This window comes from Contarinia nasturtii, unplaced genomic scaffold, assembly GCF_009176525.2.
Source record: "Contarinia nasturtii isolate CC-2019 unplaced genomic scaffold, AAFC_CNas_1.1 Cnas_scaffold_285, whole genome shotgun sequence".
NCBI lineage: Eukaryota > Metazoa > Arthropoda > Insecta > Diptera > Cecidomyiidae > Contarinia > Contarinia nasturtii.
This window is the reverse complement of record NW_022197640.1, coordinates 5671682-5691672: the sequence shown is the minus strand read 5'-3', so window position 1 is coordinate 5691672 and position 19991 is coordinate 5671682. Positions and strand designations below refer to the sequence as shown.

The 19991-nt window shown below is 34.0% G+C and overlaps 1 protein-coding gene across 1 annotated transcript in view; it reads left to right on the top strand.

The window, feature by feature from the left end:
* LOC116337843 overlaps positions 1-19991 on the top strand; it is a 73397-nt gene that overhangs the window by 41689 nt on the left and 11717 nt on the right. Inside the window, exons 6-10 of the mRNA XM_031762774.1 lie at positions 1596-2887; positions 3021-3435; positions 3638-4528; positions 4880-5449; positions 5633-5773. Of these exons, the coding sequence (XP_031618634.1) occupies positions 1596-2887; positions 3021-3435; positions 3638-4528; positions 4880-5449; positions 5633-5773 (3309 nt within the window). The remainder of the gene's footprint in view (positions 1-1595; positions 2888-3020; positions 3436-3637; positions 4529-4879; positions 5450-5632; positions 5774-19991) is intronic.

Below are 19991 nucleotides of genomic sequence, written 5' to 3'. Positions count from 1 at the left end.
TGTTTTATACCAATAAAATGAAAGAATCCAATAGTTTGTGTGTTATTAAAGTGTTTGGCGTTTTCTTTTGGTGCCAAACTAAACGAAAATAAGTAAATTAAGTGCTATCAAAACATACCATTTCGATGTTACTTCACTTGCTGTGCATTATGGTTGAAAATCACGCGATGTGTTCAGTATTCATTGTTGTTTTTCTTTTCTGTGATGGGCGTTCACGAGAGAGAGAGAGAGAGAGAGAGAGAGAGAGAGAAAATTTGGCGTCGTTACTTGCCTAAATAAGTTGCCATCATTTTATGTATACACGATTTATGCCGATGTATGTGTATTTTTATGCAAAGTGAAAACTAAGCCAAGGATAACGGCAATCTCCAGACGAAGTGAAAACAACCGATTCCGATGTGATGCTGAATGAGTGTCAACCATTCAATTACCACATACATTCTAGGTTTTATTTAAGTCAAATCATCATGCAATTAAATGTGAGCGAAAGAGAGAGAGAGAGAGAGAGAGAGAGAGGAGACCACTTGACATGCGTTTTATGCAATTTCCTTCTTTGCTATCTTGACACGATCGAGTTGTTATTTATGGTGCAATGTTATTGCTTTAACTTATGGTCGATGTTTTAGTGCCCTCTCTCGTTTTGGCACTTACATGCTTAAGCTGTATATGTTTATGTGTTGTTAAAAATGTTGGTTGCGGATGTGCTTCGTTGTGTGATTGTCAAGCGAGTGCGTAGCTTGTTCATGTTTGTTTACTTTGTGAAAGAAAAAAAAACGAGCACTAATCAAATTATGCAGAGCATGGAATGGATGAGTTGAAAATTGAAAGGACCTAAACTGACTCGTCGAGAAAGCGTGCGAAAGTGAGCACTTTAAGTGTTTTGTCACAAAGTTTGTTGTTTCTTTTTATCATGAAAATGCTTTTTTTTCACGTATCTTTTTTTTCTCTCTTTGCTATCCTCGTCGAAGTTTGTATATGACTTTTAACGAGTAGGCGGTTGACACAATGAGTATTATTTTGTAGTTCAACTCCCCAAGTTCTATCGTTTGCTTCAGGTATTTGTAGAATCAATTTATGAGGCATACATCGTTCATCAACGTGCTCGGCACTCATTTTTTAAAAATGTACATTCGATGCAAAACAGCTTAAAAGTTTCATTCGTATTAGTCTCATTAAATGGAATTGTTCGTTTTTTTTGTTTGTTTGTTTCTAATCATCTCATTTTGTCTCATCTCACTTCAATATTGATGCTTCAAAAATGGTGGGTAAAAAAAATCGGCTGTTTTGGTCGAAATTCATGGAGATTAATTTCCAAGCGATAGGCAAATTGCGTTAAATGAATATGGTTGTGTACGATGTGTACGGTTTCTGTTTGTAATTATTTCAATCTTATTATTTTGCCGCTTTCGGTCGCTGATGATTAGTCGCATTTTGAATGAGTAAATATTTGCCAACGAAATTATACATACACGTCGTCAATTAGAGAGATCTTGTTGAAACTTCATTATCGCATTGTCGAAATGGTGAAGAAGAAAAAAACATAATTCAGCCCTCAAATTAAATTTTAAACACGAATACCACCAATTTTTTTTCAGAGACAAAATAAATACGATTCCAAAGAGAACGATAACAAAATCGACACCCGCACACAATACAACAATTTATGATGGCCAAATAGTGAAACGTAATGCGACCGATACACCAGCTAATGCTAAAGTAGACCGACGTATACGAAAACCAATCATCGAACATTTTACATTGCCATCGAGCTACAAACACAAGAAACGGATACATTGCGATCGAAAGAATGCCACACTCGAACGAAGTTCAACCAAAAAAAATACGGTTGAACAATTGGTGAATGAAACAACAACGACTGTGACCACCGCACAGAAAGCGAACATTGAAACGACGAAAATGCATTATCATAATCCGAACGAAATGCCAAAGTATTTGTTTGGCGAACGAAATAAACAACAGCACTACCAAAAGCCGATTAAATCCGATGAAATTTACTTGAATAAATCGGGATGGGTACAGGTTCGAGAACCGTATAACAATAATATTAACCACCACACCACCACCAACAGCAACAACAACAACAGCAAAAATAACGGCACAAACAATTCATTTCAAAAATACAGCAACACCAATTTTGTACAATCAAACAGCAATACAAGCAAATTGGAGGCGCTTATATCACGCAGTGAAATTCGTAAGGTAAAATGTACCATTGATCCACAATTGTCGGCAATGTTAAGCGAACGGCCTGGTTTTTTGCCAATTAAACAGTATGATGACAATGAATCACCGCCACCGATAACGCCAATCATTTCACCGCCGCCAGCATTTCAAGACAGCAAAACAATTCGCCAAACATCGAAATTGGCATCAACAAATGGTGGCCAAGACCCAAGCACCGCTAAAGGAATGGTTTTTTCACGAAGCTTTGAATATGATACACGAAAACCATACGAATACGATCACACATTTTCGAAAAGTTTTGATTATGACTTTCTAAGTCCAACAAAAGAAGAGGCAAAAATTGAAAAAGAAAATGCATTTCCGAGCTTAACAAGCGTTTCAACGAATTATCTACCGGAAAGACCGGATAAGACGAGAGCAAATAACCGCGAACCATCGATGAATGTGTATCAACAATATTTGGAGCCAAAAGAATACATTGAATCTTCAACGCGTAAGACACGCGCTCGTTCAACATATTCGTTACGGTCGGAAGTGATTGAACGACCGGTATCACGTTCACGTCATGGACACGTGCCAAAACAAGATTCATCCTCATCTTCGGGCAGTCTAGCCGGTTTCCGTGCACATCAAAATTCAATCAGCAAACGACTGAATTCATGCGATAGCGGAGCTCGTTCAGGTACACATTTCTTTCTCTCTGTCTGCAATAAATGTTTTTCTTTTTATCCTCTTAGAGAGTATTTAGTTGTGGGCTATTCAATTTCGTTTGCATTAAAATTCTTATTTCATTTTCATCTCACATTGCCACATAGATTTGTCTAACGATGAAGCGGATGAGGAAGAAGGGCCACCGAATAAAACTCAACGTGCACGTCATATATACAATCAACAACAGCCGAATCTTAGCCTCAAGCAACGTTCGTTAACACCCGAAAATTTAACAGATGATCAAATAACATTTCATCGAAACAAAACACAAACAAGTGAAAAGCGCTTAAATCACAGTTCTTTCGAGGGATCCCAAGGATCCTTATTGGATAAGAATTTAATACGAAATAATACACTTGACCGTCAACACCTAAGAGTGCCCGAAAAAACATTCATTTCGTCACGAAGTTCATCCAGCTCAAGCTGCAGTGAAGCTGAAAATGAACTCATTGGCTTTAGACGATCCAAAAATCGTACAAGTGGAAAATCTATCGGGGAGAATCGCATTAGACGATCTAGGTAAATAATGCAAAATGTCCCTTTTAACATCGGCAAAGCAATTTATTTTTGCATTATAAATTTCAATTAGGGCAATACGATTATGACATTATGTTTCTGAAATGAAATTTAAATAAGTACATCATTTTCACTTAACTTGAAATAAGTGTAAAGTTAAATAATAATTTTTTCGTGTTTTTTCTTTTTTTTCTTGCCTTTTCAGATCACTTCAACTAACTGAACGATCGCCAAATCGGACAAAAATGCATAAAACTGTCGTTCAAATCAGTGGCAATAATGGACAAAAAGAGAGACAAATTAATCGAGTCGCATCGGCATTGGTGAATCGACGGCTCATAAATACAAATGGTAACAATAATCGACTGACAGTGACAAATGAACGACAATATAAAGATGTGAGAAATGCTGATTTGGAAAAGAGTCGCTCATTGGATTCCGAATACGAGCGATTTCAGGGCAATTCACGAACTGAGTTTGACAAGAGTCGGTCGTTTGACGAGAATTATAGTGATCAATTGGCACAATCAAAGTATTTGGATAGTTATCAAAATAACATGAAACAATCGATTCCAATGAAACCAGGCAGTCCACAAAACTATGGAAATCGATATTACGAACATGATGTCATTTATGATAAATCAAGAAAATCTTTAACACGCTCACCATTGATGGCATATAAGCACGATGGAAAGAATGCACATGCAAAACATCAACAAATCCGTGGCAAAAGAGACGATGAACGTTCGCCAAATTTGAATCGTGAAAGTATGTATAGATCAATGACAAAAAGTTTTGATCACTTACAATCGGCAATACCGGCACAATCGATCCAACAAAATGCATCATCGATGCGAGATCATTCGCCAACAAAACGTGTACACTCGAATCACAAAAATGCATCGTTTGGTTCAGATTATGATTTAAATGCAAGCGATTTCAATGTCAGCTACGATATCCGTGGCAATGGTAAAAATGATAAAGAGGCAAAACTTATGTCCGAATATTACTTTGGCAATGCGAAAGCAAATGCGGAATCGTATTTGAATCAAAGACGTCGTGATACGACCAAAGCGTCAGCCATCCCATCCGCAAGGTATTTAAGAAACTAAATTGAAACCAAACTTATAACACACGAATCCCAAACCAAATACTAAAGCATAAAAATACCAAATCTAACAACTCTTCATCACACAAAAAAAAACTATTTAAAAACAAATTACCAACTAATGACAAACTAATGCTTAGAACACCCGAACGATGAAATTCTTCCACCTTGCACTTCCACCGGATCTTCCCTTAGTTCGTACTGCTTTACGTTATTCTTTGATTTCCGTTTGAGAATTTTATTTGATTTTTTTATTGCGTTTTTTTTTTATTTTGTGGCTTTTTTTGTGTTTACTTTGGTTTTATCACATTTTATGTTTATTTGTTTTGCATACATCAGTTTCAGTTGCGCTAATATGTCGTGTGCTTGTGGTCAAACGGGTAATCATAGTGATAGTGGATTGATTGACAACGCAAAAATATCAAAATATCGATCATCAATTCCATCAAATAATGTGCGTACGAAAAATGATTCAATTGCATTATGTAACGAACATAAATCAAAGCATGCGACACGGATTAAAGCCCATGCCGAACCAATATATGTGAATCGCATACAAAATCGATTAGTGAACTATAATATTGATAATAATGAAAGTGATTATTATTATAATACCGTTGAAAATGACGATGTCACCAACGCCGAACGAATAATAAATGTCAATAAAACGAAAAGTAATTACAAATTAATGGGAAAACCACCGTCCGGTGAACGATATTTGAGAGGCTTTTATGGTTTATCGTTAGATGAACGTGAAATGCCAATAACACGTGAACGCTCAAAGCTATTGCAAACAAATAACATAAAACGATGTGTTGGTGATGTCAAAAAACCAACCAAATTATCTGGATCACCAAAATTATTGCGGTCATCAACGTGCGATGCTTATCAAAGCCGTGGAAAGAACAGGTAATACAAAACAACAACTTTCTTACATCTTTCTCATTTACCATATCAACCAATTCATTACTATTCGAGGCATATTGGTTGTAAATAATTTACTCGCGTTAACTGTATACTTATTGAAAATTGAAGATTGATGATCCAAAGTCAATAGAGCTATGTTTTCGTTCGAATATTCAATGTATTTAGGTCTCCAGTGTTTGGGAGTCGATATCACAGCAACAACGGTAGCAATGGCAACAACAACAACGGCAACAGCATTGGAGCGAAGATAAGAGAATTAGATCGATTACGGAGCCGCTCTTTGCCATGCTTATTCATGCGACATAGGTAAGTGTGCAATTATTTTAAGTATAAGCTATTCAAAGTTGATCTACCATTTGACAAATAAAAATGAACTCGAAACGCCCGAAAATCACTAAAAAATACACATTCAGAACTGTTATCCAATCCACTTGAGTAATATTCAAAAAGTTTTATTGAAAGAGAAAAAAAAAGAAATGTTACTTGAACGTCTGTATATATGTATCTGTCTAAGACGTACTCTTTAGATGAAAAAGTTTTTATGCACGATTTTACATTTTCAATCTTTCAATGAAAATCAATCAACTGTGTGAGCACAAAGAAAGTACGTTTGTAAACTTTAATAGAGAAAGAGAAATAAAGAATTGAATAAGAACAATGCATAGAATTCCACTTGGAATTGCCTATTTGTAGAAATTGCGTCTATTGGTCGTAAGGTGGCACAGGTAGAGCGTAACGTGCAATTACGTCTTAGTCTTACTCACTTATTTGAATGAAGAGAACGGGAGAATGAATGATTTCCATGTCTATATTGACTCAGTTGGTCGACACCAAAACATTAAATTGTGATAAAAAAAAAATTGTGTTTGCTAACAAACGGTAAAATGCATTTCGTTTTATTTATTGGTATTAAATATTTTTTGCGTTGCAAATTAAAACCATGCATCGGTATATGTCTGGCAAGCGTCAGTATATACAATTATTTTTCGAGATAAGGTGCGTGCTTCAATCGTTCCATCGGCTTTGCTAATTCATATGACGATCACCATAAAAATAAGCCTTGTTAAGTGTTACGCAAAAAGAAAAAAATGTCGATGCATAAATTTTGGTGAGTTTATTATCAGTAAGCATTTTTATCCATTGTGTCAAGTGCAAATGTATACAAATTTACAAATGCGATACAACGGTAAATAGTGCCACATTCGTGTGATGTCGTCGTTTCTTTCATCCGAACTAGTCGAACTCGGTTATGAGTTCAAGCATTGATTTACAATTACATTGATAACATGCGATTTGTACGATTGTTTCGAATACGAAACCGTTGCGCCGATATTGTGCATTATGTGTGCCGAGCGTGTGTTTTGTGCCGGTTACAAAGTGAACAATAGTTAAGGTAGTTTTTATTGGTGTAGTTTTCTGTTATTTTAAAACGGAGATTCGTCGGCACATCACTCAACGACAGACAGAAAGTAGAAACAAAAAGAGAACGAAAGAAAAGGAGAACATGAGATTCCAAAAGCATCACACAGCACAAATACGATACGCACACGACGTATTTTAGTCGTATCGGTTTGTCTCTGTCGGCATCTTTTCGCTGCCATACGGTGTATCAGCATTGAGTGTGCTCTTGTGCAAGGCTATGCACATATACAACTTTAAAAATGCGCGTAGTCGCTCTCACACTTCCATGTCATTCAGCAAATTCAATTAAATATGTTGGTGCTGGCATTTTTATAGCTGGCTGCTTGTAGTTTGTGAATGAAAAACGAAACGGGCGCGCTCAACATCATACCATCACATAAACACATACAACACCAACACATGGCCACATACACACCAACACATGTGCAAACACAGTCACTAACGACCGCAGACATATACACCGATAGTTTTGTGTATGCATACGAATGTTCGTGTTCATAGTTTCAACTATGATGTTAAAGGGACGCGCGGTGACGGCCAAAAGTGAGCGAGCGAAAGAACAATATAAACACATAAGCATACCGATGTTGTGTGTAGAAGACAAACGAAACCAAAACAGTCGGCGCGCAATGTCATGCACACGCAGACTACATAAACTGACAAATACGACCGTTGGAAAATGCATTTTGTCGTTCGGTTTATCAGTGTGCCATGACGCCTTCTTTCGAACAACAACACATCGGAAAAAAAAATGTTGTTTAATTTTTTTTTTCTTCACTCTAATCTCTCGTGTTTTGAAATTTTAAAATTTAACCAGTGCGTTATCGATTTATTTAAGAAAATAATTGAGTCAAACCAAAAAATAAGAAGAGAAGAGTTAAATTGTTCAAGCAAATAATTCGATTGAATTTCGAATTTAGTAAATTTCAAATAGTTCAAAGTGTGTTGTACAAATTTTGACATTTAAAAGAGAAAGAAAGACGTTCTTTTTAATGAACCGTTTGATACTATGAAATTTTAATAAATATACATATTATAAATAGCTTATTTTCAATTCAATTAAAAACAAATCCAACAAATCAATTGTTAACATTGTGAATAACGTGAAACATATCTGTTTTTCATCATCAAATAATTTATACATATATCTATACATACATCGAAATAGTGGACACAGTGTGAAATGTAATCACTATAGAACAAACGAAAGTTGTTGATTCAAGCAAAAAATGTATATTAATTGATAGCATTAATTATGGTTTAATTTGGAGGGAGAAATTTCTAAAATAACATTCAACATGTTAGCATTGTGACCAATGTGTGACACATTGTTTTTGTATGAATTAAAAATTGTGCAAAGAACAGCGATTCGCTCTTTTGAACTGCGAAGGGCACATTGAATTGAATTTCGCAATTCTTCGTTGAGTTTTTTTCTTCTTGTTCTTCATTAAATTGAAATGATCACATACTTTGGGCAATAATTGTGCAAAACAATTTTATTAAGCCTATTGCGTGGATCAAAAATGCTCGCACAATACCGTGTGTGTGTGTTTTTTTTTTCTTCTTTTAAATTTCGTACATTGAATATTATTATTATGTAATCAGGCGGTTACAATTTGTTGATTTTCTAGAAACGAGATAAGAAGCAAAGACCTTTTGGCAAACAAAACCCAAAAATCTATGTTCCATGTCTAATGGTCAACGAACCGAATAAGTGTGATTCTTTCTTAATTATTTCTAACGAAAAACTAATCAAATAAACAAAAAACAAAGTGCGGTTGAATTTTACAAAGAAATTCTTTGTGAGAAGGCGAACTTCTTTGATAGTAAGCTCAGAACTATTATTTGTTGTATGGGCGAATAGGGAAAAAAAAAATGTAATTTAAACAAGAATTTCAAACGGAAAACCAACAACACCAGGATGAGTAAGAGATATAAGTGGAATTGGCGACCAAACGAAGGAGCCAAACCAACAGAAGAAACATAAAAACACATTCTACAGAAAAACGTATACAAACCAGCCAGTCTCTCAGTTTTAATATTGAAGAAAAAAAGGGCAAGTAAGAAGGAGATGAAACGAAAAGAAAAAAAAAACACCATGAAAAGAACCGGTGCGATGGATGTGCGTTATAAAGATGCTTAACAGCTGTCGAGAAATATTTTTCACGTTATGTTTTCGTATAGATGTCGAATATGTGCTCGGTTGTTGGTTACTTCATTTTGATTTGGTCTCTTTCTTCCTTTGGCTGATGCTGCCGCCATCGATGTTACTCATCTCATCTCGTACTGTTTTGTTATGCTGTGTTGTGTTATGAAATTCATAGAATTTCATTCTGAAGATACAGATCTCCTTCTTCTTTTTCAACTTTACCTTCTTCACATTCATTTCGTCTCGTTAATGTTGTTGCTATTTCATGATTATTTCTTTATATTCATTTTATGCTCATGCTGGTTGCCTTTAAAATAAACCGACAAAATGGTTCGGTCTCAATTTCAACACATATACAACGTTGCACGTCTCGAACTGCATGCAATGAATAAAAATAATGACGATTGAATGAACACACTTGGTGCTACAGTACACATCACATAAACGTGCCAAATACACAACAAATCTCATACAATGTACATGCTTTTTTTCTTCAGTCACACATTTCGGTTTTCTTCTTTCTCATTTCATTTCTCCTTTTTTTTCCTATTCAATGCACATTGTACACAAACAAACGTTCGCATATGATATACGCACAACTACATGGACATCTTCATTGTTCTTCTGTTGAGCGGTATATATTGAGCCAGCTCGTCCAACAAAAAAAACAACAACAACTACAACGAAAATCATAAATGTCATTTGTTTCTTTATGACATTATAATGGGCAAGGAGTCGTGTACGATAGCCGCCAGACCGTTTTTTTATTTTATAGCCAATTTGTACAAGTTATAATCAACACACACACGATATATATTTTCGCACATGTTCACTACAACGCTGACAACTTTATACGAATTCAAATGAAATGCAAAACAGTAAAAATATGAAAGAATCAGCGCCAACCAAAAGGCATGAACCTGTTGCCGAAATGAAGCCCAAAGAGAGAGAAAAAACACTCATATGCAGAATAAATTATTCAAATTTTTGAGAATTCCTTTTTGACATGTTTTTTGCCGCTAAAATCAACCACACAATTGTACACCATATAAAAAATAATGCTCACCTGTCACACTTTTAACGTGTTGGTTCAATCGTCCCTTCGTTACATCGTCGCATTCATTCGATTCGCTCTCGTCTTGCAACAAGCATAAAGTTCAAATGAACACAATCACATTAGTTACAATGTTTTATTTCTCTCTTTATTTTATTCTCATGTTTACGAAATTTTACAGATGAATAAGATCTTTAACTAACCAACATGAAGACTGATTGATTGCAATTCAGCCGGATAGAATTGAAGAAAAACATAGTAGTTGACAGATAAAAAAAAATCAATGAAAATATCACTAAATTGAAAATCGATCTAAAATTAACGTTTGGCAATGAACACAAACAATTTAAGTGGATTAAAATTTAACCAAAAGGTTCGCAGTGTGTGGATGTGTATGTGAAATTGAAAGGAAAGTGATTATTTAATTTGTTCTTTTTCGTTGTAATAAAAAGAAGACGAAAAGATGTCTGCAATCATAATAACAAATAAAATGGATGTAAATCAAAAGGCATCCAATACGATTGTCGCCGATTCTAATTTATTGCCACGGACAAATGATGTTAATTACATCAACGGCAAGGTCAGTGACAATAATTCCAATGGCCAAATAGATTCATCAAATTTGATAAATAGCAACGACAATATGACCACGAAAAAAGATAATGAAAATTCGAATGACAAATATAAATCGCAGTCGACGTCGTCGTCGTCGTCGACGTCAACGACTGCGAACAAAAATACAAACGATAATAACAATGAAATGCTAACGCGTACACTTACTAGAAATAGCTGCGGCAATATCAACGGACAGAATATTGCGAAATCATGGTATGCGCGATGTAATCGATGGCGAAGCCAAAGTTGTGATCGACGCAAAAATTCAACGGTGCGCTATAGTTGGAATACAAACAACAATCGGCCAGTGTAAGTCATTGAAATTGCATTTCGTGCGAGGCTCAATTGTTCGTTTACATTTTATTTGTCTAGGATTTTCCATACATATTAGAAGTTTGCTCAATGTTGTCATGTTTAAAACAAAATACCAAAAACTTAGTGATAAGCATAAACGAAGCAAACATTACATTTACATTGAGCATCAAATTGGACGCATATATGCTTAGTCGGTCTTTAGGGTTTGCGACTTTATTAGTTAGGCTAAGCCATTAATTAGTATGAATAAATTGATAAATTTAAAAATAATTTGCCATACACTTACAATATATGGTTTGTCTAGCTACCAGTCAAGATACCAACGTTTTATATTTAGAATGTGTGAGAGTAAAAATAGAGGTTGGATCCTTTTTTTTTACAACCGAATGAATGTATATTTTAAAGCGAATAAAATTCAATTTGTTTGTGAATCAATTAATTTGGGATGACTCTATTCGTTTTGCAAATATATTCGAAATGACATATCGAATGAAATTTGAAATATTGGATATTTAAATTGTCAGTTACCATAGCTATGGCAATTTGAATCGTATATTCCTTTGTCAATAATGCTTATTCAATTTGTAATCAAATAAAGCAAGACGGGTTGGCGCAATACCATCTCCGATGGAAATTCATATACCTTGAAAGTGTGCCATTTAATATGGATATTCATTTAAATTGTTACGGTTTATTTGATAACGATATGACTTTTATTGGGACATTCTATTGAAAGGGGATCAAAATGATGTAGATGTAGAAAGCCGCTCACAATTTGCAAAAAATAATTTGACATTTCGTTTCGATGGTGAATATTATGCCAATCCAATTTTGTAATAAGAAATCATGCATACATTTTTGTATGCATCGAATATGTTCAATTTTCAGAACATCTGTCATGTCTTTCACGTTTTTTTATCTTTTCCCAAAAACTATAGTGAATGTTGTCAATTTTCGAGGATTAAACCCTGATTTAGTAATTGTTTCAGTAATATTATAAAGTAACACACGATGCACATCAGGTAGGAACAATAAGAATGTCAATGTACCATCAAATGATTGATCTGAATGATATGTGTCACAATAGGTATTGTGCGCAATATAAATATGCAGAATGCCGTTTTTGTTTGCTACTTTTCAATCGGACTGAATATAGAAAATATCAGTTAAACGAAGAGAAAAGCAACGTTAAAATAAACGAAGCTGAATGAGGTGCCAATAATGTTCATTTCTTGTTTGGAATGTGAATAATGTAAAAAAAAAATTCAAAATGTGATGGCTCTAATCGGAATAATTGCGAGATGAGCTGCTCAATGTTTGAGCATTATAATTGCATGTGTTGAATTTGCTATCTTCATTCGCACAGTGCAACGTGCAGCGCGAAAAAAAACAAGTCACACTTGTTTTTTTCTTCTTTTCTTTTTTCATTATGTCAATATCAACGAATTAATGCAATAAAGAGATAAACATTACCTTTTTTCTCTGTTAATGTATGCACAAATGATTATACCAGAATCCAAAAACATTCTCATTTTTATCAACTCGTTTGTGAATTGGTTGCATACAATCTATTAAAAAGTTAGGTGGGGGGAAAGAGAAAACTCATCAATCCGATGGGTTTAAATAGTATGAATCGTTATATGTTCTAATGAGACCATCCATGAGTTGATAAAATGTATTCTCTTTTTATGTACTCAAGTGTTTTTATATCATGTGCGCATTTATGTCATTATCAAACATTCATTTTATAGGCTTCGGAAATGGTCATTTGCTAATTGTTGTCATTTCGTTAGGTTAAAATTAAATTTCAAACGTTTTTCATTCGGTCCTCCGCTCGTGATATTCGCATGCATCTGTGTGATTTTCCATGTGGCATACATAAAATTCAACTGCCACATAAATGGAAGATAAAAAAAACACAATTGGTCTAATAAAGTTTGCACATGCATTTTAGCAAGATGTGAAAATTACATTATGTTTATAAAAAGTGAACCAGTTGGTAGCTCTTTTTACAAGATAAATACTCGATAAATAGATACGAATTATTATTGTGTTTATTGCTTTTCGACTTTCGAATTATTTTGAAATACCAACGAAAGAGCATTTTTGACTAAATTCAAAACCAATTCACATTTCATCACATTCAACAATTTCCAACGACCATCAATAATTTACAAGTTTACATCTTCTGGCGGTATAGATGTGAATGATGTGCGAAAAAGCAAATAATCTCATTAACACTGAAATTCATTTTGACAACGTTGGAAGATTTTCACGCATTAGATCGATAATCATGCGGGGATGTAATGATTTTCAAATGAGTCTATCAATTGCACTTATTCACTACTTTATCATATGGCCTTTGGAATACAAACACGAAATTGTATAGTGTATAACATTTTGAAATACAAATGAAACATATAGTTGTATTATTTTGAACAATTCCATTACAATTTCCGACATTTTTAATTAATGCACATGTCAAATGTTTCAAATTCATCTCATAAAGTGAATATCACGTCTAGGATATGGTTGAAAATGTGTTTTGTGATAAAAAGGTTTTGTTGGGGGCTATAACAAAATCCATGCAAAGTGACAATCATTCTGACACATTCGAGGATTATATTTGTATGTTTATTATTTTTGTTGAAACGATGCGGATATTCAGCTGATATTTTGTCTTGCGAATATAGAAGAGTTTTTTTTTATCCCATAATTCTGATTTCTATCTAACAAAACTACATTTCTGCGCATTTATCGAATAAAGTTTTCAAAACTAATTAAACAAATGCAAAATCATCATTTGGATTGAAAATTGAAAAGAAATAAATCGTGATTAAATTGAATTTTTTTCCCTCGCTCATCAACACACAAAAAATATTATATGGGACGAAAATCGCCAACTTGGACCGCACGCGTTTCAAACTTTTCATGAGAATACGATGACTACAGGAAATTCTAGCCAATAAAAAAAAACCATACAATTCACATAATATATATGGTTACAATATTAAGCGAAAGAGAAAAAAGAGAGAAGTGGAATAGATGAGAAACGGAGAAATATAAGTTCCACCGCAAAATTAATACGAAATCGACAAGAAACAAATGCGACAAAATTACGAGCACGAACAATAATTGGAGTGGTACATGATTATAATTCCACTATGCGATATGTGATTGGTGTGAGTTATGCCAACAATAACAAAAAAAAATGTCAGAAAATGTCAATGGAAAAAAATCATCGAGAATAACATGCACACACACACAAATTTCTTCGTCGAACAAATGAAGCGGAAATCTAAGCCCTTTCGGAAATTCGATCCTATGGCACGTTATGCACATTTGGTATGCATTTATAGTTTATGCGCATTAAATGGGTATTTCAAGTGTGTATCAGGGATTAAGTTATAGTTACATGCTTATTTTTTTGTCTAATCCGCACTTATTTCTTCAATGCAGTAAAAATTATAATTGGAAACTTATGGTATTGTCATTGTTTGTTGATTTATTCTATTCTTATGCACGCTGCTTCTTCGCTCTCATCCAAAATACAGTCAGTAATGCTTTTATTCAAAGCGAAATTATTAAGCGCTTCATTGTCATGAATTGAAAATATAAACGGATAAAAAAACGATGCTCGATGTAATGTGACTTACACTGAATCAAAGGATGTATGTGTGAAAGGGCTTAGCAGCAGTGGCACATTGTCGACTATGTGCTCACAACTGAAAACTAAATATTGAATATAGCGCAAATCACTGTTTTCAACGAAAATGTACGCGCCAACAATCGAGAGAATTATACTTTTAAGAAATGGAATTCGATCCAAATGACAGCTCATGTTTATTCGAAGATGTGTGTTTTTAGCTTTCCATCATGTAATGCCTATCAGTCAATCGTGTAGTGTGATGTGTATGCCATTTATTCCGGATTGTTGTTGTTGTTGTACATTGCAGAGAGATATACTGATGGATTAGCATCAAGCCACCTTATACATAACCGTAATGGACTCATGCATATACCTGTACAAATCACAGCTATGTTGGATTTGACATTGTAATCGCCTTAGTCTAGTACCAATCATATTTTTCCTGTTCCATCCATCTTGATCCATGGAATTTGATCCCATAAGGGCCAATGTTATAGTGTATTCACCATAGACATTTTCATATACTTTAGTAAACAAGCGGTGCAGTTCTGCCAAATTCAATTACGAATCAGAGAATTTGAAATGTTTTTCATCTGCTCTGATATTTCTCCATTTGACTTTTTTTCTGCACAAAAAATTCTTGTTTCCATTGAAAACTTTCAATGAAAAGTAGTACTTTAGAGCAAACTGCTTATCGAACAGAGTAAAGAAAATAAGAATTGACGGATTTATTGGCCAATGATGTGCAAAAGAATTTTGCTATTTTCAAATCCAGGAAAAGGCTTCGATGTCGAAATGTTATTCCATGTTATTTCCGTTTTTTTACTGAACAAATTTCATATTCGATATTTTTCAAATATTGAACAATTTACATATTTTACAATCCATCGCATACCAGATTTATCCATAATAATCGAAATTATTTTAAAGTATAACATCAATTCGAGCAATATAAGCTATAAATAATGTTCTTAAAAAGGAATTTGATGTTCATCCAACTTTTGTGAAAACGAACGAAAGGAAGAGAAACAGAGAAAGTTTTTTTTTTGTTCACAAATCAACAAGAAAATATAATTTTGTAAGTAATGATTGGTATTCTTTAAACGGTCTCACAATTTCGAAAATACTATAAATTCATTTAATTTCAATGATGGAATATTAGTTAAAGATCCAAGAAAGTAAAAATGTCTAGACGGATGCTACTTGCTATCAAACGAATTCAAATTCAATTTATTCGCTATCAATTATGTATGAAGAAAGGGATAATGATGATAAAGATAATGATGAAGAAATAGAAGAAGAAGAAGAATAGAAGGAATACTCTTCAGAGAAAGTTTCGTTTGGGTTTTTGTTCCTTATTTTTGTTATTGTTGTTGTTGTTATTTGAGCGCAATGAAAAAAGGTTGTACAAAAGAGTTAAATTTCAACCGTCAATGTGAAGCACCAGCTTTCATGGTTCAAATCAAATTACATTGAACATTGAAGTAACATTACATTTTATAGTATTTTGTCGAAAATGATTGGCGTGCATCGTCAATTAGGTGGAATTTAAGAGAAAAACGTTCTCAGCTGTGTTTCACGGAAAAGCGTCCCACCTTACTTTTCATTTGAATCCATTAGTAAATCGTTTCGTCGGGATGGCAACAGCGATCCATTTGAATTAGTAAAACACACTCACACAGCATAATTCAAAGCTCCATTAATTCAATCACTAAATATAGCGAACGTGGACAGTATCCAACCCACACATCCTTAAGCAGACACGCATACACAGACTTTACCTTTAATTAGTGAAATATACATTTAATACTTATATTGAACAATTCATATCACATCATAACGGTATCAAATCGCATATTCATAAATACCATTCGCTTCTAATGATACGTTCAAATCGAAACGTCCAAGTGTGTTGTTGCTGTACGATTGAGTTTTTTTCTTCATCGTTTGTCTAAAGTGAGGGTCATCCTCACGATTCTCATTAAAATTATTTAACTGGTGTTGCATTTCTTGTGGGTTTTTTTCGTGCTGAAATTGGAAAATAAAAAGAAGAAATCTTTGAAATGAAACATCACTGTGTGCTTTGTCTTTGGTTGGATTTTCACTTCAATGGATGCCATTGGCATCAACGCGGTAGAGCATTTGAAGAATCATATTTGCACCTTTCCATATAGCAATTACACATGCCGCATACAATATCGTACACATAGCATGAATCTCATGCGCATTCAATTACATGGCATATGAAATTCTGAGAATAATAAAAAAAAACATACTTGTGAACAGTTTTTTCCCTTCTTTCATGCTTCTTCCTCTTAGATTATGATTATGCACGGTGATAGGAAATTCTTTGGATGACTTTTTCACACACACATACACAGAGAGAGAAGGGAAGAGACACATGTTTTTTTTTTGCGATAAGGTGAACGTAACAGGTTTATATGTGCATTGAATGAATGAACAGAAATTTTCAAAAAGAAATGATATAACAAAATTGGATTTTCATGGGTGTTGATATTACATTCTAGTTTGTTTGCATTGGTCGCCTAGCTTTTTTGATCGTACACACACAAACACACACTTCAAATGCAATGGCATAGTGATTGCCTTGAATTTTGTTATGATTGAAACGTGGCGAGGAGTCATTGCAAAAGAATCTCAGCACGAAAAAATTTTGTGTTATCAATTCAATGCATTCACTTTATATCGTGCTCATGCCGTCATTCTAAATGAATGTTGAATTGCGTTGAGAGAGAGAGAGAGAGAGAGAGAGAGAGAGAGAAAATACACACTCGAACATCGACTGCATGCAATCAACTTAAAATCAAACCACTCAATGGTGAACTAGTGCAAAGTCATTTTTCGCAAATATTTTTTTTGTGTGCCAACTATGATTATCGATTCAAATACAATCAATTGAAAAAAATGCGTTCTCATTTAGTTAGAAAGATGGTAAAAAGTGAAAAAAGGTCAGAACAAAAAAGAATTGTTTTTTTTTTATATCAAACCAGCATGTGAACAATACGCATCGAGTAAAGCATATGGCTACATTCATTACATGTACAAATTTCTGTTCGAATTTCTAATAACAAAAAACTGATTTTGCATCCATTTTTCGATGCGTTATAAAACAAAACCTTTATATTGAATATGTTGACATAAAGCGGGCCTCGTGAAAGGCAAAATAAACACACACACAATCGATTGCTCTATTTTTCCTTTGTTTGGCGTGAAAGCAGCGTGTCGTGTTTTTGTTTTTCAGTTCAATCATTGAAACGCATTCATGATTCAACAACGAATTCAAGTCGATATCACTGCAACAACAACACATGGGAATTGTTTCGATCGACTTTTGATTGGATTTTTTTGTGCATATGCTTTATTTCATTTTTGACGAACAACATCTGCATTTCATGCGCTTAATTTGCATTAATATTTTATTAGCGTATGTATAATGCGTGCATTCTCTTGCATAAGCGCTACGATTTTCATAACGATTGTGTACCTTTTTTTTTACTGACCTGAATTATTGCCGTAACTACTAGATTCTCGCATGAAAAAAAAAAATATGAAGAAAAACTAAAGTAAAAGGAACTCACATTTTTCGGTCGTTGTGTGCATATTTTCTATCATACACCGTGGTTTCGATGTAATCATCGAAAATTTATTGATTTAATAAAATAAGAAATAAACGAAACGATTAAATCTATTAATGTGACAAGAAATTTGAAAACATACAGCGCGAAAACGGTAAAAAAAACAGTTTTGCAATAATGAATAATTGAAAGCACAGCTAACGATATGTGAGATGTGTGAAAGAGCTGTGTAACGTTTAAAATGTTATGTAAAAAAAACCGTACCTAGAATTGCATTTGATTTTTTTTTTTTTCATGCAGTAAACAAGTGTGGAAGTTTAAGTGTTTTGTTAGATGTTTAGAAACAAACTGTCAATGATATTTTATAGTTTGTATTTTGTTGATTATTTTTCAATAGATTAGAATTTCGACCCTTTGGCGATCATTGTATTTTATGTTTAGAAATAAAAATATGAATATAATTGAATAAGATACTTTTGTTTCAAACATTTTCAAGTGATTATGATTGTATTTAAACATTGTATACAAACTGAATTATTGAGTGTCACTTTGAAAAATTATTCAATTTCATGCTTGGACAATTGTTTAGGAAGCATAAATTCATTGCCAATATGTGTAACTCAACGGCCTTGATTGTCAAAATGTTGCGAATTCGATTATTTCGGCAGTTCAACATACATTTGATGAGCACGTAACAAATGAATTGAATATAATGACAATGTATTCGTTCGCCAACGCCGGAACGTAGCTTTAAATGTTGAAAATGTGCTTACATAAGCCACTTACTATTATTAAGAGGATGCCATCAAGTTTATGTCATAAACATTTTTGTTTTGATTACCAAGTGCCACAATGCATACTTATATATCTTTTATCTTTCACTTTGAACACGAATGGATGCATGTGTTCCGACAGTTGATTGTACATCGACTGCGGAAGTTTGATGAAAATACGAGCGCATCATTTTGTGCGTGAAAACCATGCTCTTTCCACTGTAAAAAATATTGTATACACTTTCATTGATTGCGATGAGACGAAGCGTCTCGAACTAGATTTTGAACACACACATACTCGCACACAAACTAATGGTGAAACCATTGAATGGGCGGGTGTCATTGAACGCCATTTCTTAACAAACGCATATTTATTTAGTTATGTTTACTGGATGTCTAGCAGACGATATGAAATCTGTAAGCGATGTGTTTGTTGTTTAATAAATATTACCAAACCAAAAAAATAAGCATCAGTTTCCATAAAAATAGTTGCATGTGTGACGGCAACAACATATACGAATCCTCTTTGATCAGCTGCATGCATACACACTCACATTTTCACATTGTTCGCGTTAACTGACGGCACTATATTGTCTAACACATTTCAAAAGAATACACGTGATGAGTTTGGGTTAGCAGCAGATAACGTTTGCGCTGGTTCTTTGTTTGCATCGTCGATTTGTTTAAAAACATATTGTGTTTGGTTCTTTTTGTTGCTTCCTCTATCTATTTTTTTTTTCAACTTTATTCATGTCGGGTAGCCGTGCTAATATTTACCAACGGAAGTATGGGGGTTGTTTTGCGTTGAGCTACACCACTCAATCGGCGATCTACTTCAATGAATCGGGTAGATTTATTTCCATTCTTTAGTCTCGCTATTTATTAATTTAAGTGTTTGGTTGGTTGTGTGTGTGTGTGTGTGTGTGTGTGTGTGTGTGTGTGTGTGTGTGT